Below are 26,211 nucleotides of genomic sequence, written 5' to 3' on the forward strand. Positions count from 1 at the left end.
GAGGGTGTCAAACCTTCTTCCTTCCAAGTGACAGCTCTCTGCTCACTCTCTTCTTTACACATCCTGGATGTCCCAAGGCGGAGCTGTGGAGGCTGGAGGAGATATGCGGGAGGCTTGGATTTTGTGCTCTCATCCCTTCCTGATTAGAAACTGATCCTGCAAGGTGCTAAGTGTTTCTTTCAGGGGAGAACAGTTCTCCAGGTGCCTTGATTTCTTTCCTCTCTCCTCTTCTGAGTTGTAGCAGGTGGGATTGGATGCCTCAGTGATTTTGCTCTGATTAACCAGAGCCGGAATCCAATAGTCTAATATGAAAACATTAATAACGGGCTGTGGGAGCTGCCAAGAAGCACCCTGGAGGGGATGTAAGTTTTGGATTACCAGTTGTATAGCAGAAGCTGGGTGTGGGATTTTCAACAGTGGAAATGCTTTCAGGAAAATCAGTCAAGGGTTTGACTTAGAGCTGTTGTGATAGATGGGAGCACAGACTGAAGTTGTAGTAAACGCTGCTTGGTGTTTCTCTGCTTCCCAGTCAGGAAAGATATGGGAATAAAAAGATCAGACATACACTTGGACCAGGCAGCATTTTTCTACCAGAAAGGAAAGGGTTAGTCAGGACAGACTTGCTCAAAGGAGACTCAACTCCAGCTTGTTATCACTGGGCCTGCTGTCCCCTTTCTGCTGCTGTACCCTGCTCTCCCTTGCCCTTCAGCAATATCCTTCATCTCCTCTCTGCTATGCTGCTGTCCCACCTGCCTCTTGGGGCAAGATGTCCCTGGTCACCCCACACCTGTAGTTCCTCATCCCCCTCTCTCCTGTGCCCACACCAGACACGCTTGCTGCTGAGCAGAGCAGGCATCAGGAGAAGGGCTCGTGCTGTGAGTTCAGCCAACCGTCCAGGAGGCACAGGCTCGATTTCTGGGCCAAGCAGCACATATGGCATCTCTGCTCCTGGCAGCTCCGAGAGGTTGTCCCGCAGGCTGCGCACTGCTCAATGTCTCCTGTCGATTAGGTCGGTTTGATGACTCTCTCATTCACAGCCGGTGGTGTATCATTTTTTCCAAAGTAACAGGCTCTTCGGAAAGTAAGGTCTCTGGTCTTCATCAGCCAGAGGAGTTTTGGCTAAATACATCTGGCTGGTTAATATGACCACCTTCGTGGTCCAGGGAGCCTAATGGAAGGCTGGAGATTCAGCAGGAATAGAATGGTTCCATTATGCAAATGGCATGAATTTGGTAGTTGTTCGAGGGCATTTCCAAGAACTATGGGTGGCACCTTTTCAAAATGTTCCCGTTAATGTGCTGAGGTCAGTAGTAGTGTGGTGTCAATAAAAAGTCCCATTTTGCAGCTGCTTCCTTCCTGCCCCCATCCCCTCTGGCATAATTTGTTTATAAAGGTCACACTTAAGGATTTTACTTGGTTACTCCCAACTGAATATCTTGTCTGGGAAGTGGATTTATGCTTGGTTTGGGGGTTTGTTAGTGGAAGCAGAGAGGCAGGCGGAAAAAGGATGAAGAGGTTTTCTCCGCTGTGAGTTGATGCAGGATTTTGCAGAGTGCTTTGTGTCTCCTGCCAGATGTGTGCTCTTTTCCACTTTGGGGAACCTGGAGAGCTCAGGGCACTTCTTGGTTTTACAAAGTTGAATTCTGCTCCCCCAACAACAGAACTAACTGGGGCCACCTATTATAAACTGAGCAAATGTGAAGTAAACTCTCAAGGAAATGCTCTGCTGTGGTACAGCGTGGTCTGGCAGCAGGGCTGGTGGTGTGTGCGCAGGGTTCGTGGGGTGCTGGAAGCAAATACTTCTGGCAATGTATCCCTCCTGCTTTGGTGGGGCTACACCAAGGTTTGACGGTGAAGTCGATACAAGTTTCTTCTCTGTTAAACAGCTTTCTCTGAGCTCGCTAGCCTTACGGCTTGGGCTCTGGTCTTTGTTTTCCTACTATAAAACCACAGTGAGGGTCAGCCTTGCTACTTATGGCGTGGTGTGCTAGTGCCAGAATTATTGTTTCCTTTGTACAGGCTTAATAAAAAATCAAGTGGCTTAGATTTACTATTTGGTAACACCTGCATTTGTGATTGTAGGAGCATGGGCACAACACACTAACTGGAAACAAACTTGCAGTGTTATTTTATCCTACCAGGAATACAAGACATGCAAAGGATGGAATATCCTGTTGCTTGCTGGTGCGTGAGTGTGCTGGTTGTACCTTAAGTAAAGGTTAATCAATTTCAAGCCTGGGTTAATGTGATGCTATCCTGACACTCCAAAATGATCAGAAGGCTGGGTTTTCCTCCATTGGGTCATTTCTTGAAATAATCACAGATGCTAGCATGTCGTTGGCAGTTGCTCTGTTAGATTTGTGTGTGTCAACATGCTATAGGTTATGTTCTCAGATACCTGTTTCATATTTGTTTTCCCACCTCGAGGGAGAAAGAGTGTAATATTGTATAACAGACTCAATACAGAGAGCAGAGCCAAGTTTTCCAATTTTTCAAGAAGTGTCCAGTATGGGGTATGTGTTTGTGTGAAGAATAAACCCCTTCATTTTTAGTAAAGACTATTAACAGTTGACAGCTCTTGTCTTTCCTTACTAGAAAATTAAAGGGGTTAAAATATTGATTAAAAAATAGAAATATTGACATCATCATGAAGCAGCTGTAGTGCTATTAAAACCTATGGAGAGAGATATTTTTATTCTCAGAACTCTGGTGTCTTGTGTGTTCCAAAATACAGAGCTAAAATAATATCTACATAATGATATAAACCACCTTTATTTGTGACACAGCAGTCACGTTTCTGGCAACAAATATCTTATTGTTGTACCAAATCCAATTAAAAATCCACAAGATGAAATGCTGTCTTCTCAAAGGGTAGCAGGCAAATCTAAAACAAAAAAATCCAGAGCAGAATTAAGCGATCTTCCTGTCTGGTGTGGAGGCACAAGTTTTCTGCTATGTGAAACTTTTAATCAGTTTACCTTAAAAGGTATTAGGATCTGCTTGAAGATCATGAACCTGAACAAATTTGGCATTTGTCTTCCTCAAAATCCTCTGGTGAAACAGGATTATGTAAATAATCAAAAGGAAGTGTATGTAGCTCTGTGTAATGTGTAATTTTTCCAAAACCAACCCCAAAACAACCTGAACAAATGAGCGTGGGTCTGAGACACTTCTATTTGTGGCTTCCATCCATGAGGCTCTCCTAAAGTGCCTCAATCCTCTTCCAGCTAGGTTGTGAGTCCTAGGACAAACTGTGCCTTTTTTTTTTTCCTTTTTCATCTTCCCTGGCTGCAGTGGACTCAGGACTGCCCTAAGATGTCTTTTCTCAGTGTTACAAGTGTCATTCTAGCACATACAAGTTCTTTGGGTTCAAGATGAAAGCTATTGAAGAGAGTGGCCTTTCTTTACTCTTTCTTCCTAGTTTTTAAGTGCTCAGTGACCATGTGCCCTGACCTATAAGTGACCTATAAGTACTTTATCTACATGGGTGACATATTTACAGCTGCATAAGAAAAGTCTGCTTCCGCCTCCCCCCCCCTCCAAGTTTGAGAATCCAAACACAGGGAGCTATGTAATGAACAGCCACTCCAGAAAACGCTTGTTTTCATCGGTGGCATGTCACAGAGGTGGTCAGAAAGAAAACAGAAAGACTGGTTCCCTAATGGCCTTGTGGTGGGGAAGGGTGTTCTATTCTTGGTGGTTGATTGTTGCTTTAAAAGCCCAACCAAACAACAAGCCAGCAACAGTGTTTTCCATTTCATATATGGCAATTAAATTATTTCATTTTCATGCAATGATTTCTAGAAATCCCCCCAACTGTCAACATGTAATTTTGTTGACCGGCTTTAAAATTCAAAGATATTTAATGGTTATCTTCTATCCTTGAACAGCTTCTCCCCTGGATGCGATTAGGGTTTTGTCCATTTACTTTTTCACTTTTTCCTGTCCTTCTGGTGGTACCCAGTGTTTCTGGAGTCTGAAATTGTCATAGAGTTGTGGCATGTCCAGCTGTGGGAGCTGCCTGGTCCTACTCTCGCTTTCCCCTCTTCCTTTCTGTGATCCACCACCCCTTCCCTCCCCCAGATTGGACTCAAGTCAGCTGGAGGTATATTTTCCTCATTTGTGGACAAGTGCTGCTGGGTGAGCTGCCCGTAGCCTGCATAATTCTTTGCTATGATTCACCCTTTGTTTTGCCAACATGTTGTTGTTTTTTTAGAGAGTGGGTAGCAAGTCCTCCTGCTATTTCGGGATAATTTTATAATAGTTTCTTAATGGAGTTCCTTATGTTTAAAAAACAATGCCTACCCTGTGAATTCTATAGCATCTAAGAATTTGGAGAAGGAGAGTGGGAAAGAGGAAAATATTTTAAAATTTTTTTTTCAAGTAATGATTTGACATGCTCTGTTTCAGTACATGTTACCATGGCGATGACTGCAGGGACTACAACATCCTTTCCCATGAGTAACCACACCCGGGAGAGAGTGACAGTGGCCAAACTTACGCTGGAGAACTTCTACAGCAACCTAATTATACAGCACGAAGAGAGAGAAACCAGGTACTGGCTCTGCTTCCTCTCACTCCTCTTCAGCTTTTCTTGGTTGGCTTTTGGCAGTGTTTGTTCAAGGGCACTTTGATCCCTGTTCTCAAAGCTTTTCTGTACCTGGTAGCAAGGAGCTAATCCCCGAAGGGCACAGGCTGCCTTTTAGCTGCTGGCTGTGCTGATAGACATGTGAACATCCCCTGCTACTGCACCAAGCAGCCACTGAGTGACCAAGGACCTCCACTTTTGATGTTCTCATACAATTTACCTCCTCATCAGATTATTACTACTTTGCAGAAACCACTCTGTGCAGGATCTTATTTTGCAGCACGTGTGAGGTTTCTACTTCTGCATGACCTCTGATGCCTCTGCACCTGCCCCAGGGAATAAACTCTATAGAGAGGTAGATGCTGCAGAGCTCCTGATGGTGGGTGGTAACTTGGTTTTGTGTAAGGCAGTGGCTTGCGGTGTCTGTTCATGCTCTGCAGCATGGAGCTTGTGCCAAGACTCATAAACGCTGCAGAAGGCAGTGTATAGGAGGTAGGGTACAGGACTAATAGGAGAGGTGTTCGACAGTGTGATGGGGTAAGGAAAGGAGGCAGAGAGCTGGGGGTGGCCTGGGGTGGAAATAAGGGGCAGTAAAGAGCATAGGGTTGGTGATGGAGGGTTTGATAGGCTCTTGGGTTGGCAGGAAGAATTTTGGGGATAATACCCACTCCTAAACTCTTCTTGGGTGGTGTTGACTGGCACTCCTTGCGTGGGAGTCATCTCCCTTTAACTTCTCTCATTGGTGCCTAATTCTGCCTCCGATGTGGTGAAGTGCTACTTGAATTAAGTGTCAAAGCACCAAGCATTTGATTATAATGAATGTGGTGTTTCAGATTGTCATCAGCATGTGAAATTATCATTCCCCTGGTAATATGTTTTTAATTGAGGGGTTTTCAACCGAGCAGCAGGGTTTCTCTCTTCATCACATTTAGTCATTATCCCATGTAATTGAGCTGCTTCTAGTTAGGAGAATAGACTGTCTACTGAGGGCCTTTAATTTAGGGGATCCTGCAGTACTTCCCAAAGTGCAAAAAGGCACCAGCAGCCTGGCATCCAGCCTTCAAACTCTTGGCCACTGCTAGCAGGTAACCAGCTTTCTGAAAGCTGCACCCTGACAGTCATAAAGAACCATTGCACAGGTGGAAAAAGAGGGTCCAGCAGACATGTTGCCATGTGTTGACCCCCTGCCATTTGTGGGGTATCCCCAGGCTTCACTCCCTGCCCAGACCCTCCCAGTCTGGCATGGCACCAGCTGGAGGAGCCCTGGGACCAGTGAGCCCTGGCACACACAGGACACTGGGAGGAGATGATGGGGAATCTGGGGGGGTAGAGTTAGTTGGCATGAGGGTGAGGGGAGCAGGACCAGGTGTGTGACCAGGGATTGGTCAGCAAGGCTGAGACTGGGGGGTGAAAGCTGGAGCTAGCTGAGGTGTTGGAGGTAGAGCTGAGATAGAAATGGAAAACCCAATGTTTATTCTGATTCATAATCCTAATTGACAAAAACAAGACTATATGAAGAAATATACATCATTAGTGATTGCATGTTCGGACCTTTAATGCCTAATTCTGCAAATATACAAGTATGTGCTTAAATTTGCTTATAAGTTTTCAACAGCTTTGGTCACAAACGAGTGAATGGATGGAGTGGGCAGTAAGTCCTCAAATTTCCATTTGAGGCAAATTCTTTGGTATTTGGAATATACGAGGTAAAGGCATTATCTTGTTGTAGTGTTATGTTTGGTTTTAATAAATAATATAAAACACCCTCCTGTTTCTCCCCTTCACAGGCAGAAGAAGCTAGAAGTGGCTATGGAAGAAGAAGGTCTTGCAGATGAGGAGGTAAATGCTACTCAAGTAACCTTTAAAGAGACTGCTTTGCTTTTGTCTCAGTAGTTAAAATTGGCATTTGAGGAGCTTACGAAACTATTAGCTAGCATGACAGTAAGTTTTATTTTGTAAATGAATGTTGCCCCTGTAAGTAACTTGTTTATTAGGGAAGCTGTGAATGTGCTTGAATGATACTTGCAATAGCTAAGGCTTCTCCTGCCACCTGTAGTTCTTATGAGAAATATGGCTGCAGCAAGTATCTAGCATGCTTTTCAAAGATTAAAATTGTTTGCCATTATGTTTGGAAAGAAAAAAAGGTGGGATGTTGTTGGAAGAAGTGGGTAGAAAGCAAAACGCTGAATTTTTTTTTCTTTATTTAAACAACAAACTGAGCACTCCCTTGCTCTGTTTGGGTACAGTTGAAGAGGGATCTCTGTCCAGTTGGCAGCTCTCAGAACTCTGGTCAATAAGTAGCTTTTCTGATGTTTATCATGCCATGGCTGCCTGCACTGCCTTCAGGATAGGTAGGGAAATAAGTAGGAACAGTGCCCCAGCCATTTCTGAGTTTGTGTGGCTGCCGTAACTACTGGGAAGAGGGAAAAGCGAGTGTGGGTGTGTAATGCCATCTTGTGGTTTCAGATGACACTGTCATCCCAGTACAAAATCTGGCAGGTGACTGATCGCTGGGTCTCGCTAGCAGTCTCTGAGATATCAGCATCTTTGGGAGCATAGGTCAGCATTCATCTTCTCTTGGGGTGAATCCCATTGACACTTTTGCAGAACAAAATATATTATGGAATTTGGACAGATTTTTCTTTCAAATACCAGTGTTTGCCTGCCCTAAGCTAAATGGATTTTGCTATAGATAGTGTAAGTTGGATCTCTGCTGCCTGTTAGGCTCCTTGTTGCCTGTCGTCACCCTTTTCGGTGGAGTGCAAGTTTCAGCTTTTATTGATCCTTCACACTGCCCAAAACCAAGAGTCCTTGCCTCAGCTAGTGACTTTGGCCTTTGGACTGATGTACTTTGTTTGAACCAGTATGATTATTTTTCCCATTCATTTTTATTACTGTTTCTTTATATCTAACTAATAAAAAACCCAAAACATTCCTCCCACCCCACAAAAGTCAAACTGGGCTTGAGGCCTCTGTATGAAAGACCATGCTTGTGGCTCATACTTCGAGAAATTAAGGAAGACTTCTCCTTTTACATTTTCTCTGTAATCCTAATGGGAGGGAGAATACTTCACAGAAAGGGAAATTGTGTATCTTGACTTTCTACTGTATAATGACTTATAAACTTCTCTGTATGTGTCTCCTTAGAAAAAATTGCGCAGGTCACAACACGCTCGCAAAGAAACAGAGTTTCTGCGACTGAAAAGGACTAGACTTGGCTTGGATGACTTTGAATCTTTGAAAGTTATAGGAAGAGGAGCATTTGGGGAGGTTTGTGGCATTCTTGCTTGAACAGGATATTAAAATGAAACATTTTAATTACAGAATAAAAAGTTCCGGTTGGGGAGTTTCATTGCAGAAGAGTAGCTATTTGAGTAACTGTACAAGTGTGATAAGTCCAGTAATGAATTACATACATCGATTTCTCAAGGCCCCTTGAAAGGCCCTTCGTTTCCTGCAGTTTCCTATTAACCCAAACCAATGTTGCCCCCTGACTTGGTGGATTTGCAGTTGCACAGCTCCTCTCCATAAATACTCTCCCTGCCCTGTGTCACATCACAGCTGTATCCACTCCTGAATTTTAGCATACACAGTCTCCCAGCTACCTGGAATTTAGTGTGCCTACTAACTTTTCCTAAAATAATAACTACTTCAAAATATCTGTTCATCACTAGTGTTAGTGTTGTACGTGGTATAGAAATATTTCTTCTTTTTTTCCCATGTGTTTTCAAATGTTTAACAAAAGAACTTTTCCATGCCCAGCAATTTTGAGCCTTCCATTAGATTCCATGCTGGGGTCTAGTTTCTGAGGTAGAGAAGATTGATTGGGTTATTTCTCATTATAGGTACGCCTCGTTCAGAAGAAGGATACAGGTCATATTTATGCAATGAAGATACTAAGAAAAGCAGATATGCTGGAGAAAGAGCAGGTTTGTGTTGTATAAGCCCCCTAGATTTCAAACTTACACTGTCTAGAAAATTGTCAAAGTTCTTTGTGGCAGAGACTACTTGGTCATATTGTCCACTTTGAAAGCCCCAACAATGGTATAGCAGTCCAAAGCATCTATGGAACTGCCACCACAGTACAAAAGAATAAGCAGAAGTTAGGATATAAGGTCAAGTCACAGCAGATGTTATAGTACTTATTTTGTAAAACTGCATTCCAAGGAAAATGCTTCTTGAAAAGTAATGCTGTGCCAAAGTAAAAACTGAGAGTGCTTGGTGTTTTCTTTTGATGATTAGATACCAACAGACACCACGATGTTCATTGGCTTTGTTTCCTTTTGTTTTGCTTTTTAGTTGGATCTTGTCTTGTTTTGTTTTTGTTAGCTTGGTTTGGTTTTTGCTTTTACTTTTTAGTTAGCAATTCACTGCAAATTCCTGGTAGGACACAGCGAGTATGCTAGCACCACAGAGCAAAGCAATCAAGTGTGGATGTCTCAAGCAAAAGGGCAGATAAAAGAGGACTTTCGTTACCTGTCCAAACCTTACCCATCATGTGCTTTTGTAGTGCATTTCCCTGCAGCGGTATTTGTACTTAATTTTTCTTTTTGCTGGCACAGACTTTTTGTCTCCTCAAGTCCATGCCTTGAATATAGGCAACCAGCGGAGCAGTGCGTTCTGCACAGCAGCCAGGATGTGTATGGCCCTCTGGTTGAAGCCCTGCCCCTGTTTCACAATGTGATGTGGCAAGGAGGCTGAGCTCACACTCTCCATTTACTTTGGGACTGTAATCGTCCCTGGAGAGTGTTTATCTGCCATAATTTTCATTGCCTGGTTTGTTCAATGGAAGGCAACACAAGATACAAATACAAGAAAATTAAGATTATTCCCCGCCCCCGGAGATATCCTGGCTATTTTTTAAGCAAGGTTTTAATATTATATTTTATAGCTACATTGAGGAATGGAGGGTAGAAAGAAGTATTTTTCTAATGAGGATAGAGCTAGATAAATCGAAGTTGGAGTACCTACTACAGAGAGAGAACCCATTGCCCTGTGAAAAGAACACACAGATGTAAAGATGCTCCTGGCCAGTAGAACTGGGGAAGAGATGCAGAAGACTCTGCTGCTTATTGGAAATAGCCCTTGAAGCTGGAATAGTGGTACATATTTTTCTCTCCAGAAGTTGCTTTCTGGTGTATTAATAATTAAAATCTTAGAGCTGTCAAGAAATACTTATCCATGCATATGTCTCTCATTTTCCTTCAGGATAAGTGAACATTCTAGTGAAATGCACACCTCTCCTCCAATCTCCATTACTTTTAGTTTCCAGTGAATTCATGGGGTAGCAGCTCTCCATATATTTTTTTCAAAGCCTCAGCTGGGACTGGAATATCCTGAGTTTGGGAATGTCTGACCTTGCTCGCATGTCCAGGACCAACATCAGTAGCAGTGGTGGTCATATTAGTTCTGAGCCAGCTTCATGCACATCACTTGAAGGAATGGCTCTATCTTCTGCCTTTCACCTCACTCCCGCCTTTAATAGCCCAAGACCCTTACCATTTTTGCACTGCTTTAATACTGGCCACTGAGCTCATTGCTACCTGCCGTCATCTGTAAGGGCTCAAACTCATCCCAGCCCTGTTCCCACTTGGCCAAGGCAGTCGCCCTGCAGTTCGAGTAAGGTTCTCCATGTACACATGTAGCAGCAGTCTCTGTGTGCCATCTGGAAGGGGTTCACGCACCATCAGCAGTGTGTACAATGTGGGTTTGGGAACTAGACAGTAGTTCACTGTAATGTAAATCAGGCTTTTCTCCCTTTTCACAGCAATGAAGGAATTGGTTTTTGCAGGAAGTAATTAGTTTAGGCACTCTCTCCCTTTTGCTAGAGAAAATTCCCCAGACTTCTCTTGCCAAGTTTAACCTGTGAGAGATCTGTGTAGAAGCAGCTTTGTATATGTATACGAGAAATCTGGTAACTCTGACTGTAGTCATAATGCGTCTACCATTTTACCTCTTGGTTCTGGCATTCTTTATGATAAGCTCTGACCTTTTCCAATAATTTTGTAAGTATTTGCACCTTGAGTTGCACATTATATGGTACTGCAAGCTCAGTCAAAAATTTAAAGTTCTGTGGTGGTCAGCTCTAGGGTTGTTTTTTTTTTTTTAAATTCTCCTATTTCATTTTAGGGTAGAGTAAAAAAGGGAATTTCCCTTTTCCACCAGCTTTTTCAGGTCTTTCCAACAAACAGAAACCGCTTAACAAGCTATGCTTTGTGTTTATAGAGACTCTTTCTGCAAAGTTGTCTGAACGGTTATTTTCAACATTGAGTTGACTTCTGTGGGTTTCTGCTGGGTATTTTGCAATGACTTTGTAGGATCTAGTAAAAATATATGAAAAATGAGTATGAAAATAGTATGAAAAATAGTTTCTTCATTAAAGATCATGAAAACTTATTGTAGGACTAAGAATATAATATGGCATTCCTTGTCGAACTATTTAAAATGTCCTTTAATAATAGTTCTGTTTTGGGGTTTGGGTTGGTTTTTTTGTTTTGTTTTAATTTTAGGTGGCCCATATCCGAGCAGAAAGAGATATTTTGGTCGAAGCAGATGGAGCCTGGGTAGTCAAAATGTTTTACAGCTTTCAGGATAAAAGAAACCTTTACCTGATCATGGAGTTCTTACCTGGAGGTAAGCTGTATGTTGTGGTGTTACATGGTAGTGCTACTTATTCCTTACCTTTTGTTGTCAGCTTTGTAAAGTGTTAGAAACAAGCACACTGTGTATTTGTTATAATAAAAACTTTAACGTTGTTTTAAATGAAATCCCAGTAATGTAACCACTCCTGATTTTTAGGGGAAGGAGAAAGGTTATGGAGGGATGTTAAAATAGACTTGGATTAAATAATTCTGAGCGAATGTTCTGCTTCCCACTGCTGAAAGGTAGTAAACACACAAAGCTAGTAAATACATGCAATACCTGTGTTATGTATGAAACTCCACTGTATCTTCCTGGGCTATCCAATTAAAATTCCTATTTAGGATTTTCAACAGTTTTACATCCAGTTTACTGAAAAAGTATGTTGGGTCTGTAGGTCCTTGCAGTAATAGTTTTATAATTAGTAGCTATAAGGCCAGTTACAAGGTTAAATTTGGATTCTACTGGGGTTTCACATAGAATTAGCTTTGTGATTAAAATGTTCTGATTTCTAAGCTGCATTTTCTCCTCTTTGATCAGGTGACATGATGACCTTACTAATGAAGAAAGACACCTTATCAGAAGAGGAGACACAGTTTTACATTTCTGAAACTGTGCTGGCCATAGATGCTATTCACCAGCTGGGATTCATCCACAGAGATATTAAACCAGATAACCTTCTGCTCGATGCTAAGGCATGTAATATGCATGTAAACTGCCTATGCTTTAAACACCTCAATCCGCAGATACTGCCATTTATAGTGGTGCTAATCAGCAGGAACGAGTAGTGCCATGCTGGTGACTTTAAACTAGCTGGAGTAAAGGCAGAAAGCAGTTGTTATCTTTCCCTTGTAGAGCACCAGTGTACTTAAAGCAAAACTGCCCTTGTTTTTTGTTGGAAAGCCTTTTAATCCTTTTAAGACTTTTAAGGAAAGCCTTTTAAGTGAGAATACCCACTTATGGTGTCCAGGTGCTTATATTAGTACACGTTAAAAACTGATATGCATAGTTCTAAGATGAATGAAAGCATGAAACGTTCAGACAATGCTAAACAATCAGTTCAATTCCTGCAGTTATCTCATCTGTTTCATTACCCACTCACCAGTGGAAACACTGTCTGTTAGATGGACTATAGCAAGCCATAAAATGGGTGCAGTATGCATCATACACAAATCTGTAGACTGTCTAGCTTTGGTATCTGGAAACCTGATTAAAAACAGGTTACCATCAAAACAAAGGAATTTTGTCGCGGTGGCTTTGTCAGTCTCAGTGGTATCCAGTTCAAAAGAAAACCCAGGCAAACTACCTGCCCTCAGCTGTTGCAGAAATATAGATGAAACCGTTCCCAGGGGGCAATAACCCTTTTGAGAGAAAACACACTCTCACATTGCATCAAGATCCAGTTGTTGTTTGTCTACTTTTGCTGGATTAGGTAGTCCTGTGCAAGTCCATGATGGCCTGAGAAGGCAAGTGCAGTTATTAAAAGTTTCTTTTTTCAAGCGTTATCTTTCCCAATTGTGTTTTTATCTTCTCTGATTTATTTTTTTTAGGGTCATGTAAAACTGTCTGATTTTGGGCTATGCACAGGTTTAAAGAAGGCTCACAGAACAGAGTTCTACAGGAACCTTACACACAACCCGCCAAGTGACTTCTGTAAGTATAAGGTGTTGTAGCTAAATATTTAAATAGTTTTGAGCTGCAGCTATGCCACATCATAATTTATTTCTGCTGGATTAAGCAAGATTGGTCAGGCTGATAGCATTTAGCTGGAAATGCGTGTTCCCTGGGACATGGAAGCATTTCACAGGAAAGAAATTATGATTTCCACAGTGTTAATGTATTTTGCACATTAGTATAGATACAAATACACATAATATTACTGTATTTTTCATAACAATATTAGTCAAGTCACAGAAACATGGGCATAGGTTTCATGTGCTGACTTACTGAAGTCAGTGACAATCTTATGAAGCTTTTCGTAATGGTAAAGTTGTCCATCGACATGCCGTGGTGACACATCCATGTTCTGTTGTACCCTACAAATGTAAAATTCCTCTGCAGTTCTTGGATTCTTCACTTGTTGCTTAAAAAAGAATTGCCCCATCCGAATATACATTGCCAGCTGCAAAAATAAGTGCTGCTGATCTCAGATCAATCTGTAAAACTTTCAGCAAGTTCTAATTTAGAATTGCTGATCATGTGTCCTACTTACATGAGTTTCAGCTGCAAATTGGACAGTAGTTATTCATTTTCACATCTCCAGTTATAATCAAGTATTTGTTTCTAGACTAAAGCATTCTAAAGATACAAAATAGTTATTCTTTGAAAACAGAATGTTATCAATCTTTTCTTTTAATTCTCACAAATGCATTTATTATCCAATAACTATTTTGTAAATTAGCATTTCAGAATATGAACTCAAAGAGAAAAGCAGAAACATGGAAGAAGAACAGGCGACAGCTGGTGAGTTAACAAAATTATGTATAGTTTTTTTAAAAAAACTAGTTATAGAAAATGTTAAATAAAAACTCGGCATTAGCGCTACTGGTCTTTAAAAATTGAAGGGCTCTCATCCCTTACAGATGTTGCTCTCTTGAAGCTCCCAAATGGCAAATAACTAAAAAGAAGGTGGTCTAGTGATTCCAGTTGTGGAATAGCTCAGAGATCAGGGTTGCTTTGTTCTGTTTTCAGAACTGTGACTAGGAAGACCCTGCTCTTCTCTGTGCCTGTGTTTCCTTTATGAGCATCTGGACTAAGTAACCTCAGGTGTCAGCAACTGCTTAGCAAAGCTGTATCTTGAGTTTGTCTTCTAGATGGACCTGGTATTGACACTGTGTGTGAACTCCTGGGTTTAATTCCTGCAGTTCGGTGTCATAAGAAGATGCATAGCTGCTTGGTTCTTTTTCGGAGAACTGGGGGGAAAACTTCTTTGCCCTTCTGAACGGGAATACGATGGAAAGGCAGTAGAGGGTATTGGGACTGGAGTGCTGCAGCTTGGGTTTATAATGAAAAGTGGTCAAGTAATAAAGGGAGCTCTGGCATTAATTGAATCAAAGGAAAGTATCTGTTAGCCAAGGTATTTCAGAATTTCAGCCCTGCTTGTGATTTTCATGAAACAGCAGTTGCAAAAACCTCAGTTTTCAAATTTTGGAAGTTTTTATTTTGTACTCCCCTTCTAAAAAGTGATATGCTACAGTATTGCCAAAAAGCTTTGGGTTGTTTTTTGTTTCCTCATGAAACATAATGAGATTGAAATGCAAACATCCTGCCTCATAGGGGCTGTATTTCACACCCTTTCGCCCTCTTGGTGTTAGATCCCTAAAAAGGCTACATCTCCAGGTCAGTAAAGACTGACACAACAGAACTGAGTGGTGAAGCTAGAACAGAGAGAATAAAAGGCCAAAATGACAACTTGTATCAACACTATTTGAAAAGGAGCCATATTCTTGGTTTCCATTAGTTCAAAACAAAATGTTTCTGATCTTTTCAATAAAATGAAGTAATTTGTTTCTGGTGAGACAAATGAAAGTAAGATCTTTCTGGCAAAAATGGTTTGGGTGGACTTTTTCTGGTTTTGTGGGGTTGTGTTTTATCTTCACCCTGCTGCCCCATGCAAAATTTTCCATCATAAAGTAGCTCAAGAATTATCTAGGCTGCATGTTTAAAAGGTTAAAAGGATCAAGCCTGGGTCCAGTAAGAGCTCAAATTAATTTTGCCTTAAAGACAAGGTAATACGTGGAACAGTTAGTGTATTGCGAGTGTCACACATGGGAATGTACCACTGGTTATCCCTTTTAACAAAAACAAATAAATGTCCAAAACTACAGCAACAACAACAACTGAACTTCTTGGGTATTTTAGTAATGCAGCTACCCGAAACTTTAGCTAAGATGGCCTTCTGATATCGCAGTGGGAATATTCTATGGTTTTGTCACATTTAGGAGGATGACTTCCATTTACTTTCCAAGTTCTCTCTGTGCTTAGTTATGTAAAAGAATAATGTTCTTGGGAGTTCAGATGCTGTGACTTCTCAAATTAAGCATTCTTGTCCATCCAAATAACAAGATCCTATATGTGAATGCCCAGGAAAAGGTTTCGTGAAGTGTAAAAACATAGTATTTATCTTTTAAAGCATTTATTCTTTTTTTTTTTCCAGGCATATTCTACTGTTGGAACCCCAGACTATATTGCACCAGAAGTATTTATGCAGACTGGGTACAACAAGCTGTGTGATTGGTGGTCTTTGGGAGTGATTATGTATGAAATGCTAATAGGTATGATAAAGACCCCAACTTAAGAATAATTCAGAGAGTTCAAAGGTAATAGGGGTCCATTAGTTAACCAAGTCTGATCCCTGGCATAGTGGAGGTACCAGAATTTCATTCACTTCTATCTGAAGTAAGCCCCAAATTCAGCTTCCGGAAAACTCTGAAGTCTTCCCACCTTTCCAAGAAGACAGAAAGAGATGATGCCTCAGTTGTTTCAGTGAATAACCATTCACTGTTAAATGTTTTTGAGGTCCAGTCTCGTTATTTGGAAGTAACAAAAGAACCTTTTTACTGTTGCGCTACAAAAGAGAGAACTTCTGGCTAGTACTGCTTGTTAGATTTGGGAGCCATAGTGGCAAAAGCAGAGGCTCAGGTCGCTTCCCTCTTCTGGGAAAAGCTTGTTAATTTTTCTGTTTGTTTGTGCAGGGTATCCACCTTTCTGCTCAGAAACACCACAAGAGACTTACAGGAAAGTTATGAACTGGAAAGAAACGTTGGTATTTCCTCCAGAGGTGCCCATTTCAGAGAAAGCAAAGGATTTAATTCTAAGGTCAGTAACAGAAGCGCACTTCTGGCTGCTTACTCAGGCATAGTCATCTTCCATTAGGTTACCTGTTCATTCTGCAGGAAGGAAGCTTTAGATTGGAAGGGAAGTTGGTTTCTTAGTTGCCATCCTTGATGGATTTTTTTTTTTTTTAAGTCTTTTTCCCATTGCCATTTGTTTAATGTGAAGGAATAACACACCATTTCTCTCTTCTCAGAGGGAACTAGAAAATAGCCACTCTCCAGCATCTGATGCATGGAACAGAAATCTTTAGATATTTTGGATTTACTCACTTTTTCCAAAATGACAGTTTTTAATCCATTCAGTTTGCACTGAAGTTTTTGCGAGGGATTTTGGTGTCAATGTTAGGCAGAAATGCTTTCTCGTCCTGCAAGGTTTGGGGGAGATGTGGGGTTTTTTTTGCTTTGATACACCCACCCCTCCACCTCCCACAAAGATACCATTGCAAGCTTGCACAATTTTATTACAAGCAAAAAGAGGAACGTACTTCATAGGCAGAGCCAAGAACTAGAATTTATTATGAGTCCAAGCGGTGCTCCAGTAGCATACCACAAACATAATAAAACAAGCAGTTTTTCTTAATCCACTTAGAGTGATACTGACAGTTCAAATTATTTAATTATTGCTAATCCTCATTAATAAGTTTGCGTATAACAGTTTTATTAAGTTTTCAGTATCTGTCTCTAGTGTTCTGCTTAATCTCTCCTGTGTATGTCAGCATCTGAGCTCTTTGCTGGAAAGAGTGCAGTGTTGCTGCTGAGAATTTCTTCGTCCTCAGTCTTGGCTATGTTTGGGGCATTTTTAGGTATTTCAGGCAGTTTATTTGTAACATGTCTTGCTCATGAATTTACTTATACAATGACTACTTGAATTTATTAGTTTTTCCCCACATACAAAAGGAGTTAAATAAGGGTAAAACATCTTGAGGTCAAAACAATAGGTTAGGCAACAAACACCTGGCCATTGGGTACTCTGTCCATTACAGCTCGGACAAGTTAAACAACATATATTTCAACTATAAGGAAGTTGCAGACAAAGCTAAAGTTTCTTTATTTTTATGGAGATAGATAAAACCAAACTAAAATAAGCTCAAGTTCAGACAAAGCGTGACAAATCCCGAGACCCGGTTTGGCTAACTGTTGTTGCAAGGTTTGAGGTCTATTATTAGTACTTGGCATCAACCAACTGGCTGGATTGCAGTAAAAATAAAAGCAGGTTTGTGATTCCCTCCCCCTCCCCCTCCCCCCCAAGTGATGCTCAACTTACAAATAAAAGAACATTGCAGTCTATAATTGGAGAAAATTTATAGTTTAACTTGCTATGCTACTAAATTACACACTGAACTATTGAGAAGGTGACCTTTTTTGTATAGCAGTACGTTGATATGCAAAGTGCTTTGTGAATCTGGATGATGTGACCTTGTGGAGAGATTGAGTTCAGGATAACTAAATTAACAACCAGAGGCTTTGCTCATCTATGCAAACAGGATTTCATTAAACAAAGTCCAGCTGACTCATAGAGCAACAGCAGACCCACATCCCCATGCTACCAAGTACTCCCCATTCCCAGGGGGTCATCAGGTGACTCCATGCTTGGCAAGACCAAGCTTTTTGTTTGACATGGGCGTGTTTTCCTGTTGCTGTAAACCTCCCTCTTTGCGTCACTGCTGACACCTTTTGCCATCCTCAAAGAGACTGCAAGGACTGCATAAAAACATAAACCAGCTCTATCTTTGCTAACACATACAAAAGATGGCTAGGATTTAATGAGCTCCTGGGCTGAGCATTGATATGCTCACCATCTCCTTGATGAGAGTCTTTTCCAGCCAGCTAGGCATCAGTCCAGGCAGGCACCAGTCCAGAGGAGAGGGTCAGCCTCTGCTTCTCCCTGGAACAAATCCTTGATGTCACTGAGTTGCTGTCAGAAAGCTTCTACCTCCCTATTTTTTTCTTTAGGATTTTATACTTTTCCTTGTTGGTGTTCTTCCTCCTGCCTACTTGAGCAGGTAATAGTCCCCATCTGTCTCCAATTTCACCTTTTTCTTCTTACTTGACTCTATGGACTTTCTCACAGCTGCTTCTTATAAATTGACAATTTCTTTTGGGGTCTGAGCTGAGGTTATGCAGCTGGGCCATATCAAAAATAGGCCTTGGGTCTTTGTACCACCAGCACCTGGACCTTTAAAGAGAGGGAAGAGGGGGTGATAGGGAGAATAGGGACATGGCATGTTTTGAATGCGTCTGACTCCTTGTCATTCCAAAATGTGACATCAGAGAGTAGTCCTGTTTTACCAAGTGTATCTGTTCCTTTTAGTCTGACTTTGAAACATGGATTTTAAATAGGTGAGAACATGCAGAGGAGTTTTCAGTGGTGAGGACTCCAGCCTCCTTTCCAAACTAATCCTACAGGGCTAGAACTTGCAACAACTTTCACAAACCTTGAAGATGGGGATGCAACAGTTTAGAAAAGGTCTAAGCTACTGTCATTGTAGCTTTTTGTTTTGGGACTAACAGTATGCACTGCTTTTACATTACCCCAAATGATGGAACAACTTGAAAGAACTTCCTCAACTTCCTGATACAGGATACACAGCAGTTTTACTTGCTGTTGCTTCTGCTGCATTTATTGTAACATTCCCTTTATTTTTTCCATGTTTCAGATTTTGTACAGACTCAGAAAATAGAATTGGTAGTAATGGAGTAGAGGAAATAAAAAGTCATCCGTTTTTTGAAGGAGTGGACTGGGGGCATATCAGGTATGTGTGTGTCTATATATTTTACACACTTCATAGAGAGAATGAAAGCCCTGAAAGCCAGAATTTTATGTACTATGATGTCAAGGATAATTATTGCCAATTCATCTTTTATTTTGAAAAGCAGCTACTGGGAGCAGGTGGGTGACAGCGAAGGTTTTCAGGCCTTGCTGACATTCATAGACCTGATCAGAGTTTGTCTTCAGATGCTTCAGATTACTCCAGAGTGCCCAGGGTGGAAAGAAATTGTGGTAGGGTGGCTGCATTATTCTGGATGTATATGCCTTGGTATCAGCAGAGAGCTCCTCATCAGTAGTAATGGGCTCTGCAGCTACTGCTATAATTGGCTTTTTTTGGTAATAGGAGCATGAGAAAAGCAAACTCTATTCCAAAATTTCAGGGGAAATAGATGGATTAAGAGGAGAGGCAGCAAGTAGAAGAAAAGCACAGGGCATGTCTTTACTTCACGCTGCAGATACCATACCTGAGTGAACCGGTATGTCTACAGAGCACTGGGCAGAGGCGCTGACTCAACTCAGAGTCGCAGCCTCTGTGGCCAAATTCTGCTGGGCAAAGCCTGGGTAGAGGGCCTGGCCGATGCAGCCATACCAGTTCCAGCCCAAGCTTGTGCTGGCAGATGCTAAGTTGCATCTGCATGTACCCAAAGTGGTAACACCTTTAGAGCAGATTTTGGTGGCCCCACAGATACTTTCAGTTGAAATGATGGTTGCTGTTCAGCTCTCTTTAAGTTTGAGGTAGTCTGCCCTTTCAGTAATACTGCAGTTTCCTACATGAAAATCTATAGTGTGGGCGTGTGACTGTCCAGCTCTTGAACATCTCATTTCCTCTGGTGCAGAAAGCCTCATTTAACTTATCTTTTCAGTGTGGGAGGCATTAATAAGCAGCAAGAGCAGTAACATATCTGTTCATGCCACATTTGGTAACCTGGCAGAATGGCTTCCCCGTTCCACCCAGAAGTGGATTTAATTGTAATAATTACAGCTGTAATAAGCTTACAGGTGTAAATTAATGACTTTCCCACAGTGCTGTGTTCCAGTTTGAATGCTTTCGTGGGACAGATCACTCAAGCAACTTTGAAAGCCACCTTAAAACTTCTTAAAGGGCTGCCTAATTGTTGAACTACTACAGCAGTTAACGTGTCAGAGCCAACTCATTTTGCATGAGAGATATTGGGGACTGAGTGTCAGAATTAGGAGCTACAGTAGAAAGGTATTTGGATGAGGTCCAGGCTGATGAGCGCTGGAACTGTAAAGCAACACATTTGATGGCTCCAAATGCAAGTAAAATCCTGCTCGACTGGGTTTATGAAACGAAGGTAACCACAGTGGTTCTTAGTGACAACGAAGATTGTAGCGATAGCGATAGCGCAGATAAGCTTGGAATGCTGTTTCAGTTAATGGGGAAAATTGTTTTCTCCAAGTTTGCCAAGAAGATACTAATGCTAGATAGGAAACCAATAAATTTCCCTGTCATGTCAGCGAACAGGCGAGTCAGATACAACATCCCTTTAATTTAAAGCATAAAGGTTCCGCTGAGTCCATCAGAGATGTAACTAAAAAGCTAAGTTAAACAAAACTGGAACTTAATGTATCTTTTCATAGTATTCACTATTCTGCCATTTATTTCTATTTACAGGGAAAGACCAGCTGCAATCCCTATAGAAATCAAAAGTATTGATGATACTTCCAACTTCGACGAATTTCCTGAATCTGATATCTTACAGCCAGGTAACACTGCCATCGTAAATTCCAAATTTCCATCTATGACATGCCAGAATACTCCACAGATATTTTTGTTGGTTTTGTTTATATTTATTTCTCTGATATCAAGGTAATGGACAGACCTGACCTAGAGAGTTTATTTAAAATATAAATGTAAACCTATGACACCTCATGGCTTCTACTTCCTCAGAACTTTGGAGGAAAAAAAAAAAAAAGCCCACAGGTTTTAAGTTAAATCTATTAGTAAAAATGGCTTGCATATATAATGAGAGCAGAAAACAGTTCTTCTTTCTACCACACAGTCTAACTAAATTCTGCACTGATTTGCTTTTGTTCTGTAATGACTTTTGAGTTTCATGCCAAACATAAATGTTCGTGTATTTGTGGGCAAAAATTTTCAGACAGATGATTTTAATATAGTGATTTATGAACCTGAGTGGCCCTGCAAATCATTTAGGCTTTTTTTAACTGTTGATTTCTATTGACAAGTAGTAGGAGATTTTTATAAATAAAAGGCTTGATTCTCTGGCATGCCAAATTCTCCAAGCTCCCACTGTTCTCAAGTAATTATTGATGGTTTAAAGATAGCAGATATACAGCAATGATTAATTCATGACATATAAGTGTAGGTGTGCTAACAACCATCAGAATTACCATAAAGCTGCGGGTTTTTTTAAGAAATGCCTTTTATTTAATGGCAAGGAAGTGTGTCCTTTTAATGCAAAAGCAATCGATCTCCAGTGCCTAGGTGAGTCCATATTTGGATAATGTCAAGTACATTTGAATACCTTTTGGCATTTCAGACCCAGTGAAAATGCTACTGTACATCTAGATACCTAAATACAGACTTTGATACCGGTGTGTTTGGCATCTTGAGTTGAAATTACTGTTGTAGAACTCTAAAAGCAGCAACCAGAGAGCTAAATATAGAGGCTCACTGCAGTGAATGTCTGTGCGCAGCACGCCAGCCACGTGGGCTGTTCATAAAATATAAGGAGGCTGTACAAGCCTCGCTGAAGCTATAAGCAGGGAGGAAGTCCCGGGAGAGTAATGTGTGTGATATGTGTAGTTCTCTTGGGAGAACGTGGATATATCTTTCTTCTGTTTGTGATGAGGATAACACGATAGGCATACATGTATTTGTGCGTGGAACATCCTAAATATTGTGCTTTTCATAACTCTGTATCCTGTGGGTGTGTTAGAGGTTCCTGTCAAGGTATGGGAACCTGTTAGTGTGTGTAGACATACTAAATCCCAAACCAACAAAAATCCTTTTTTCTGGTTCAGAGAGATATGTTGAAACTGTAACTCTTCTCAGACCATTGATAAAAGGCAGCTGACCTGATTAGAAACAGCATTTCTTCAAGGAATTTCTGCTGACTAGGGAAATAAGAATTCAGGGCTGTTTATGTCAGTGCTGTGTGAAAAGTCCTCTCAGAAGCAGCGCTGGTTTTAATTGTTTTGGTTTGTTTTTTCTTTTGTCTCCGAATTCTAGTGCCAAACACAACGGAACCTGACTACAAATCCAAAGACTGGGTTTTCCTCAATTATACCTACAAGAGGTTTGAAGGGCTCACACAGCGTGGCTCAATCCCTTCCTACATGAAAGCTGGGAAGTTGTGAAACAAAACACAAACCCACAAAAGAAATAAAAATACAAACCTCAGGTAGCTGCATCACCAGACCCGCTTGGCATTAGTTATCAATACATTGACTCTGGTGCGCATCAATTTCACAAGGAAATTCTACAGGATTAGGATTTCTAAGACTACTACAGGAATTAGTTGGCAGTGCCAGCTGGCTTTTTTTTTAATATTTGAATATTTTTGTTAACTTTATTATACAAAGGTACTGGAATAAAAGGAACGTACATCCCTTTAACTGCACTGCCTATGTGTGTATAATGGTTAATTATGCCTCTCTGTACTGTGGCTTTGTTTGTACTGTAAACCATCTAATCCACCCAGGAGTAAAACATACTATTTTATGCAGCATTGCTGTTCTACTGCTTACCTGGTGGGTTTTAGATATGCAGTATTAAAAAAAAACATTGCCCACACTTGCAAAATTCTCTGAACAGTTGCTCAAGGGTGTTCCATGTGTGGTCTGCAGATACCCCATGAGTGTGGCAACACTGAATTATTTTAAACAGCAGTGTCCTGTGGGCCTACCTGTACCCTGCCTACCCTCGCTTCTCCCCACTGGAGGGCTTTATCAGCTGATCATCCTTTCTTTCTTCCTTTTTCCACTGTGTGTGGTGGTGAGACAGTCTCTGATCCTTTTAGTGGTATTTCTGCTTTAAATGATAGTTGATGGGTATTACTGCTTAAGATGATGATGCCTGTTGGCAACTTCAGAAGAAAAAACGAATCTGAATAAAAATTATAAAGATTTTTAACGGAAGGGAAACTTTCTGATACCAAGGTCTGAAGAGATGGCAGAGTTTCCAGGACTGTAGTCCTGCCTCTGCTGTAAAGCAGATCATCTTTTTGCTATAATTCAAATAGCCGTTTATGTCTGTGCAAAATGTATTCTAGAAAAGTGATCAAACTGCTGCTTTTTCTTTTTTGTCCCCCTAAGACATTCCATGCAGAAGGGATCGTGCTTTAGCCTTTTCTTTCCAGAATACCCCATAGCAGCCTCTGCCAAGCTAGAGGAAACGGAGCGCCCTACTCCTCTGTGGGCTCCATCATCTTCTAGTATCTCCATCTAATGTGGACCATGGAATTACAAAGGATCAGCTGAGTTTGCAGCCCGGTTTCCAGGAACCAACCATGACTGAATTGGGCAGAGCATCTAAACGCTATTCACCCCAGTCTGCAGGATGGCGACTGACTGACAGCAGAGACAGGTCTCCTTCTCCTAGGTCAAGGAAACTAAAGCAGAAATCCTTCCGTGTGCAGGGACGGCTTTGCTTCTGAGCCCAGCAGCAGTTCAGGACTGAACTGCACTTCTCCAACAGTTTGCAATTATCTGATTGCTGGCAAATTTATCTGTATCTCTGCCTGTACTAGCGTATTATCTGCAGTACTTTGAATCTATTACAATAGAGATCTTTGATGTCATTTTCTGGTTACAAAAGGGGTTTACAGCAATGAACAATTCCCCAGTAATTGAACAAGCAGAGTCACTGTGGCTGTCTTCCTCCTCTGAATGCAAGCGAAAGGCACTCTAAAACCTTTGCAACGCCCATTGGAATGAAGCACAGGATGTTTTGGCATACAGTAGGAGAGACTCCATTAGGCTGGCTTTTGCAGCAAAGTGGAAGTTACTATTTATTAAGCCATTACCGAAATATTTATTGCTGTTAGGCACCATGGTATTAGCTGCTGAATTATTTGTATGCTTTAAAAACAAACACACTGAGGTGTTCATCTGCAGTATAAAAGACCATTTACCAGCAAGATTTCTGTGCCTCAGTGGCTTACTGATGTGCACATAGTCTTCCCCAATCCAACAGCTACTAGGTTTCTCAAGGACTTTAGTGATGTCTTTCCCTCAAATATTTTGTCTCCCTTCAAGCATCTAATCTGATATTTATACTGCATTTTTTCAAAAAATTTTAGCCTTCAGCTCATCGCAGAGGAGTAGCCAGTGCCTCAGGGCCCACCCAATCTATACAGTGTTATATCAGAACATGGCTGAGCTAAACATTTGCCCAAATGCTGGACTTGTGTGGGAGCAGCTCATTTTGATCACCTAGGTTTTTTTTTTCCCAGACCTTATGCTAATTAACACCCTTTTACTGCTGCTGGGGCAAGATCCCTCAGAAATTTTCCAATATTATTCTTACTCTTGTCAATGTAGTGAAGCTCAACCTGTATCCCTCCAAAGACTGTCCAAAAACAGTGACTCACTTAAATCCACCTTTATGCTTTCAGACTTCATTCTGCCAGTGCCCTAGCAGCTTGTGAGGCTTCTCAGGAAAGGAAATTCCTTTTCTGAGGCCCTCAATCCATTCTACTGAGGCAGATTAGCTTGGGTAGGAAATATCCAAGATGCAAACTTGCCCTGAAAGGACACTGCTATTTTAAAGATAATTTCTATTAGTTTTCACTTCCAGTCTCATTCATGGGGTACTATGTGCACCAGAAGTGGAATTCCTGCAAACAACACATTTCAATAGACCACAGTAACCCTATTTGTGTAATAGAAAAATAAGTCTTTGCCTGAACTTGCTAAGACAAGATAAGTTTCATGGAAACTGCAAATGCTCAATAATACTGGTAATTTTTTCTTTTCCTGGGGGGTGTGGGGGAGGGGAAATATACACTTAAAACTATCAAACAACTATGTCTGTACATACTCACTGGTTTACAAACTTGGGCAAAAGCTCAACCCTTATATTTGTAACACTAAAGATAATACTCATTTAAAATTGCGGATGATTAATCATATCAGTGCTCACATAGGAGTTATATCCATAGGGAAACAGCCTGCAGCCTATTTAGCATAAACTCCTGTATTGTGGTAGTTGATTTTTGTTTTTTTAAACATAGCATTATTTTAATCAGTAAGTCAAGTTAAACAAAATAGTAACTACTGCTTTTAGGATGATAGAATTTTTTTTAAAGGTGAAACTGTGACACTGTAATGGATTAAAGAGAACAGAAGGTTAATCTACACTGGCTTTCAAAAATGGAAGTGCGACATATCTTTTGTCTTGTTTTTGTTTTATTCCTTCGGACAGTTGTGTTTTCCTTCAGCGATGTTTGTCACTGTGCCATTTATTTTCTTATTCTTGGAGTACCAAAGATCCTGAAATGGCTTGATGATTGCACCCATGTGAAAATTTATTTTCTGGAAGTATGTTTTGTTAACTTTTGTTAAAATGTGGAATTGTGTATGCAAATTGTTATCAGAGGTTTGCTGGGAAGTTAACCTATTCCAGCAGGGAAAACTTGAGTGTGTCAATGGAAGTGGTGAGCCTGAATCCAAATTCTGGATCTGAATACCCTGAAACTGGGGAAGGAAGCTTGGATTGGGAAATGCAGCTGAGCTTTTGCACTTTGTTCCATCTCCAGTCAGCGTGAGTGAGTGGCCTTAGGTACAGGACATCAGCAGAGGTTGTTTCATGTGCAAAAGGAGTTTAAAAAATTGCCAGCATTCAGAAATCAAATATTGTTGATACTGCATTTGCACTGTTAAATTTGCCTTGCTGGAGAGTTATAAGTGTTATTTTTATAGGTCAATTGTTAAACACCTGAGCCGCTGGATACAGTATGGAATAATAGCATCTGACGTGGGTGAATTCACCAAAGTGCAAAGGGGCTTGCTGAAAGCTCTCCACATGACTAAGATAAATGGGCATAAGCAGTACAAAGGGTGTTGTGTCGGCTCCTTCTGAAGAGGTGACTTTCCTCCTCTGCAACAGCAAGTAGGGAATACTGCAGTTTAGCCCACTTATACTCTAATGCTTAGGAAGTGCTCTCACTTTTTCAATAATACGAGCAATTACAAGCGTTGTAACATATTGTACCGTGTCCTTTTAATATTGATATTACAGCAGCTCGTTCTCGGAGTCGAAATGGCAACTGCTATATTTTTCCTAGACTGTTTCATTAGCTGTGGTTGGGAAAGTTACATAGAAGCATTATAAAAATTTATATGAGGCTTTTTACAGCATTTGAAAATAAAAGTAGCATTCTTTTTGTAAA

The 26,211-nt window shown here is 40.9% G+C and overlaps 1 protein-coding gene across 2 annotated transcripts in view; it reads left to right on the forward strand.

Annotated features, from left to right (window-relative positions):
• STK38L (serine/threonine kinase 38 like) overlaps window positions 1-26,211 on the forward strand; it is a 50,606-nt gene extending 24,395 nt beyond the window's left edge. Inside the window, exons 2-14 of one of the 2 annotated variants that reach the window (XM_064460485.1) lie at window positions 4,411-4,555; window positions 6,376-6,427; window positions 7,736-7,858; window positions 8,434-8,517; window positions 11,098-11,221; window positions 11,768-11,922; window positions 12,778-12,880; window positions 13,629-13,690; window positions 15,384-15,501; window positions 15,922-16,045; window positions 18,720-18,815; window positions 20,469-20,560; window positions 22,050-26,211. In XM_064460485.1, coding sequence (XP_064316555.1) covers window positions 4,422-4,555; window positions 6,376-6,427; window positions 7,736-7,858; window positions 8,434-8,517; window positions 11,098-11,221; window positions 11,768-11,922; window positions 12,778-12,880; window positions 13,629-13,690; window positions 15,384-15,501; window positions 15,922-16,045; window positions 18,720-18,815; window positions 20,469-20,560; window positions 22,050-22,177 — 1,395 coding nt within the window. In that variant the 5' untranslated portion in view covers window positions 4,411-4,421 and the 3' untranslated portion in view covers window positions 22,178-26,211. Of the gene's footprint in view, window positions 1-4,410; window positions 4,556-6,375; window positions 6,443-7,735; window positions 7,859-8,433; window positions 8,518-11,097; window positions 11,222-11,767; window positions 11,923-12,777; window positions 12,881-13,628; window positions 13,691-15,383; window positions 15,502-15,921; window positions 16,046-18,719; window positions 18,816-20,468; window positions 20,561-22,049 lie in introns of those variants that run through there. The other variant, XM_064460495.1, reaches the window with a different exon arrangement.

Source organism: Phalacrocorax carbo, chromosome 1, assembly GCF_963921805.1.
Source record: "Phalacrocorax carbo chromosome 1, bPhaCar2.1, whole genome shotgun sequence".
Lineage (NCBI taxonomy): Eukaryota > Metazoa > Chordata > Aves > Suliformes > Phalacrocoracidae > Phalacrocorax > Phalacrocorax carbo.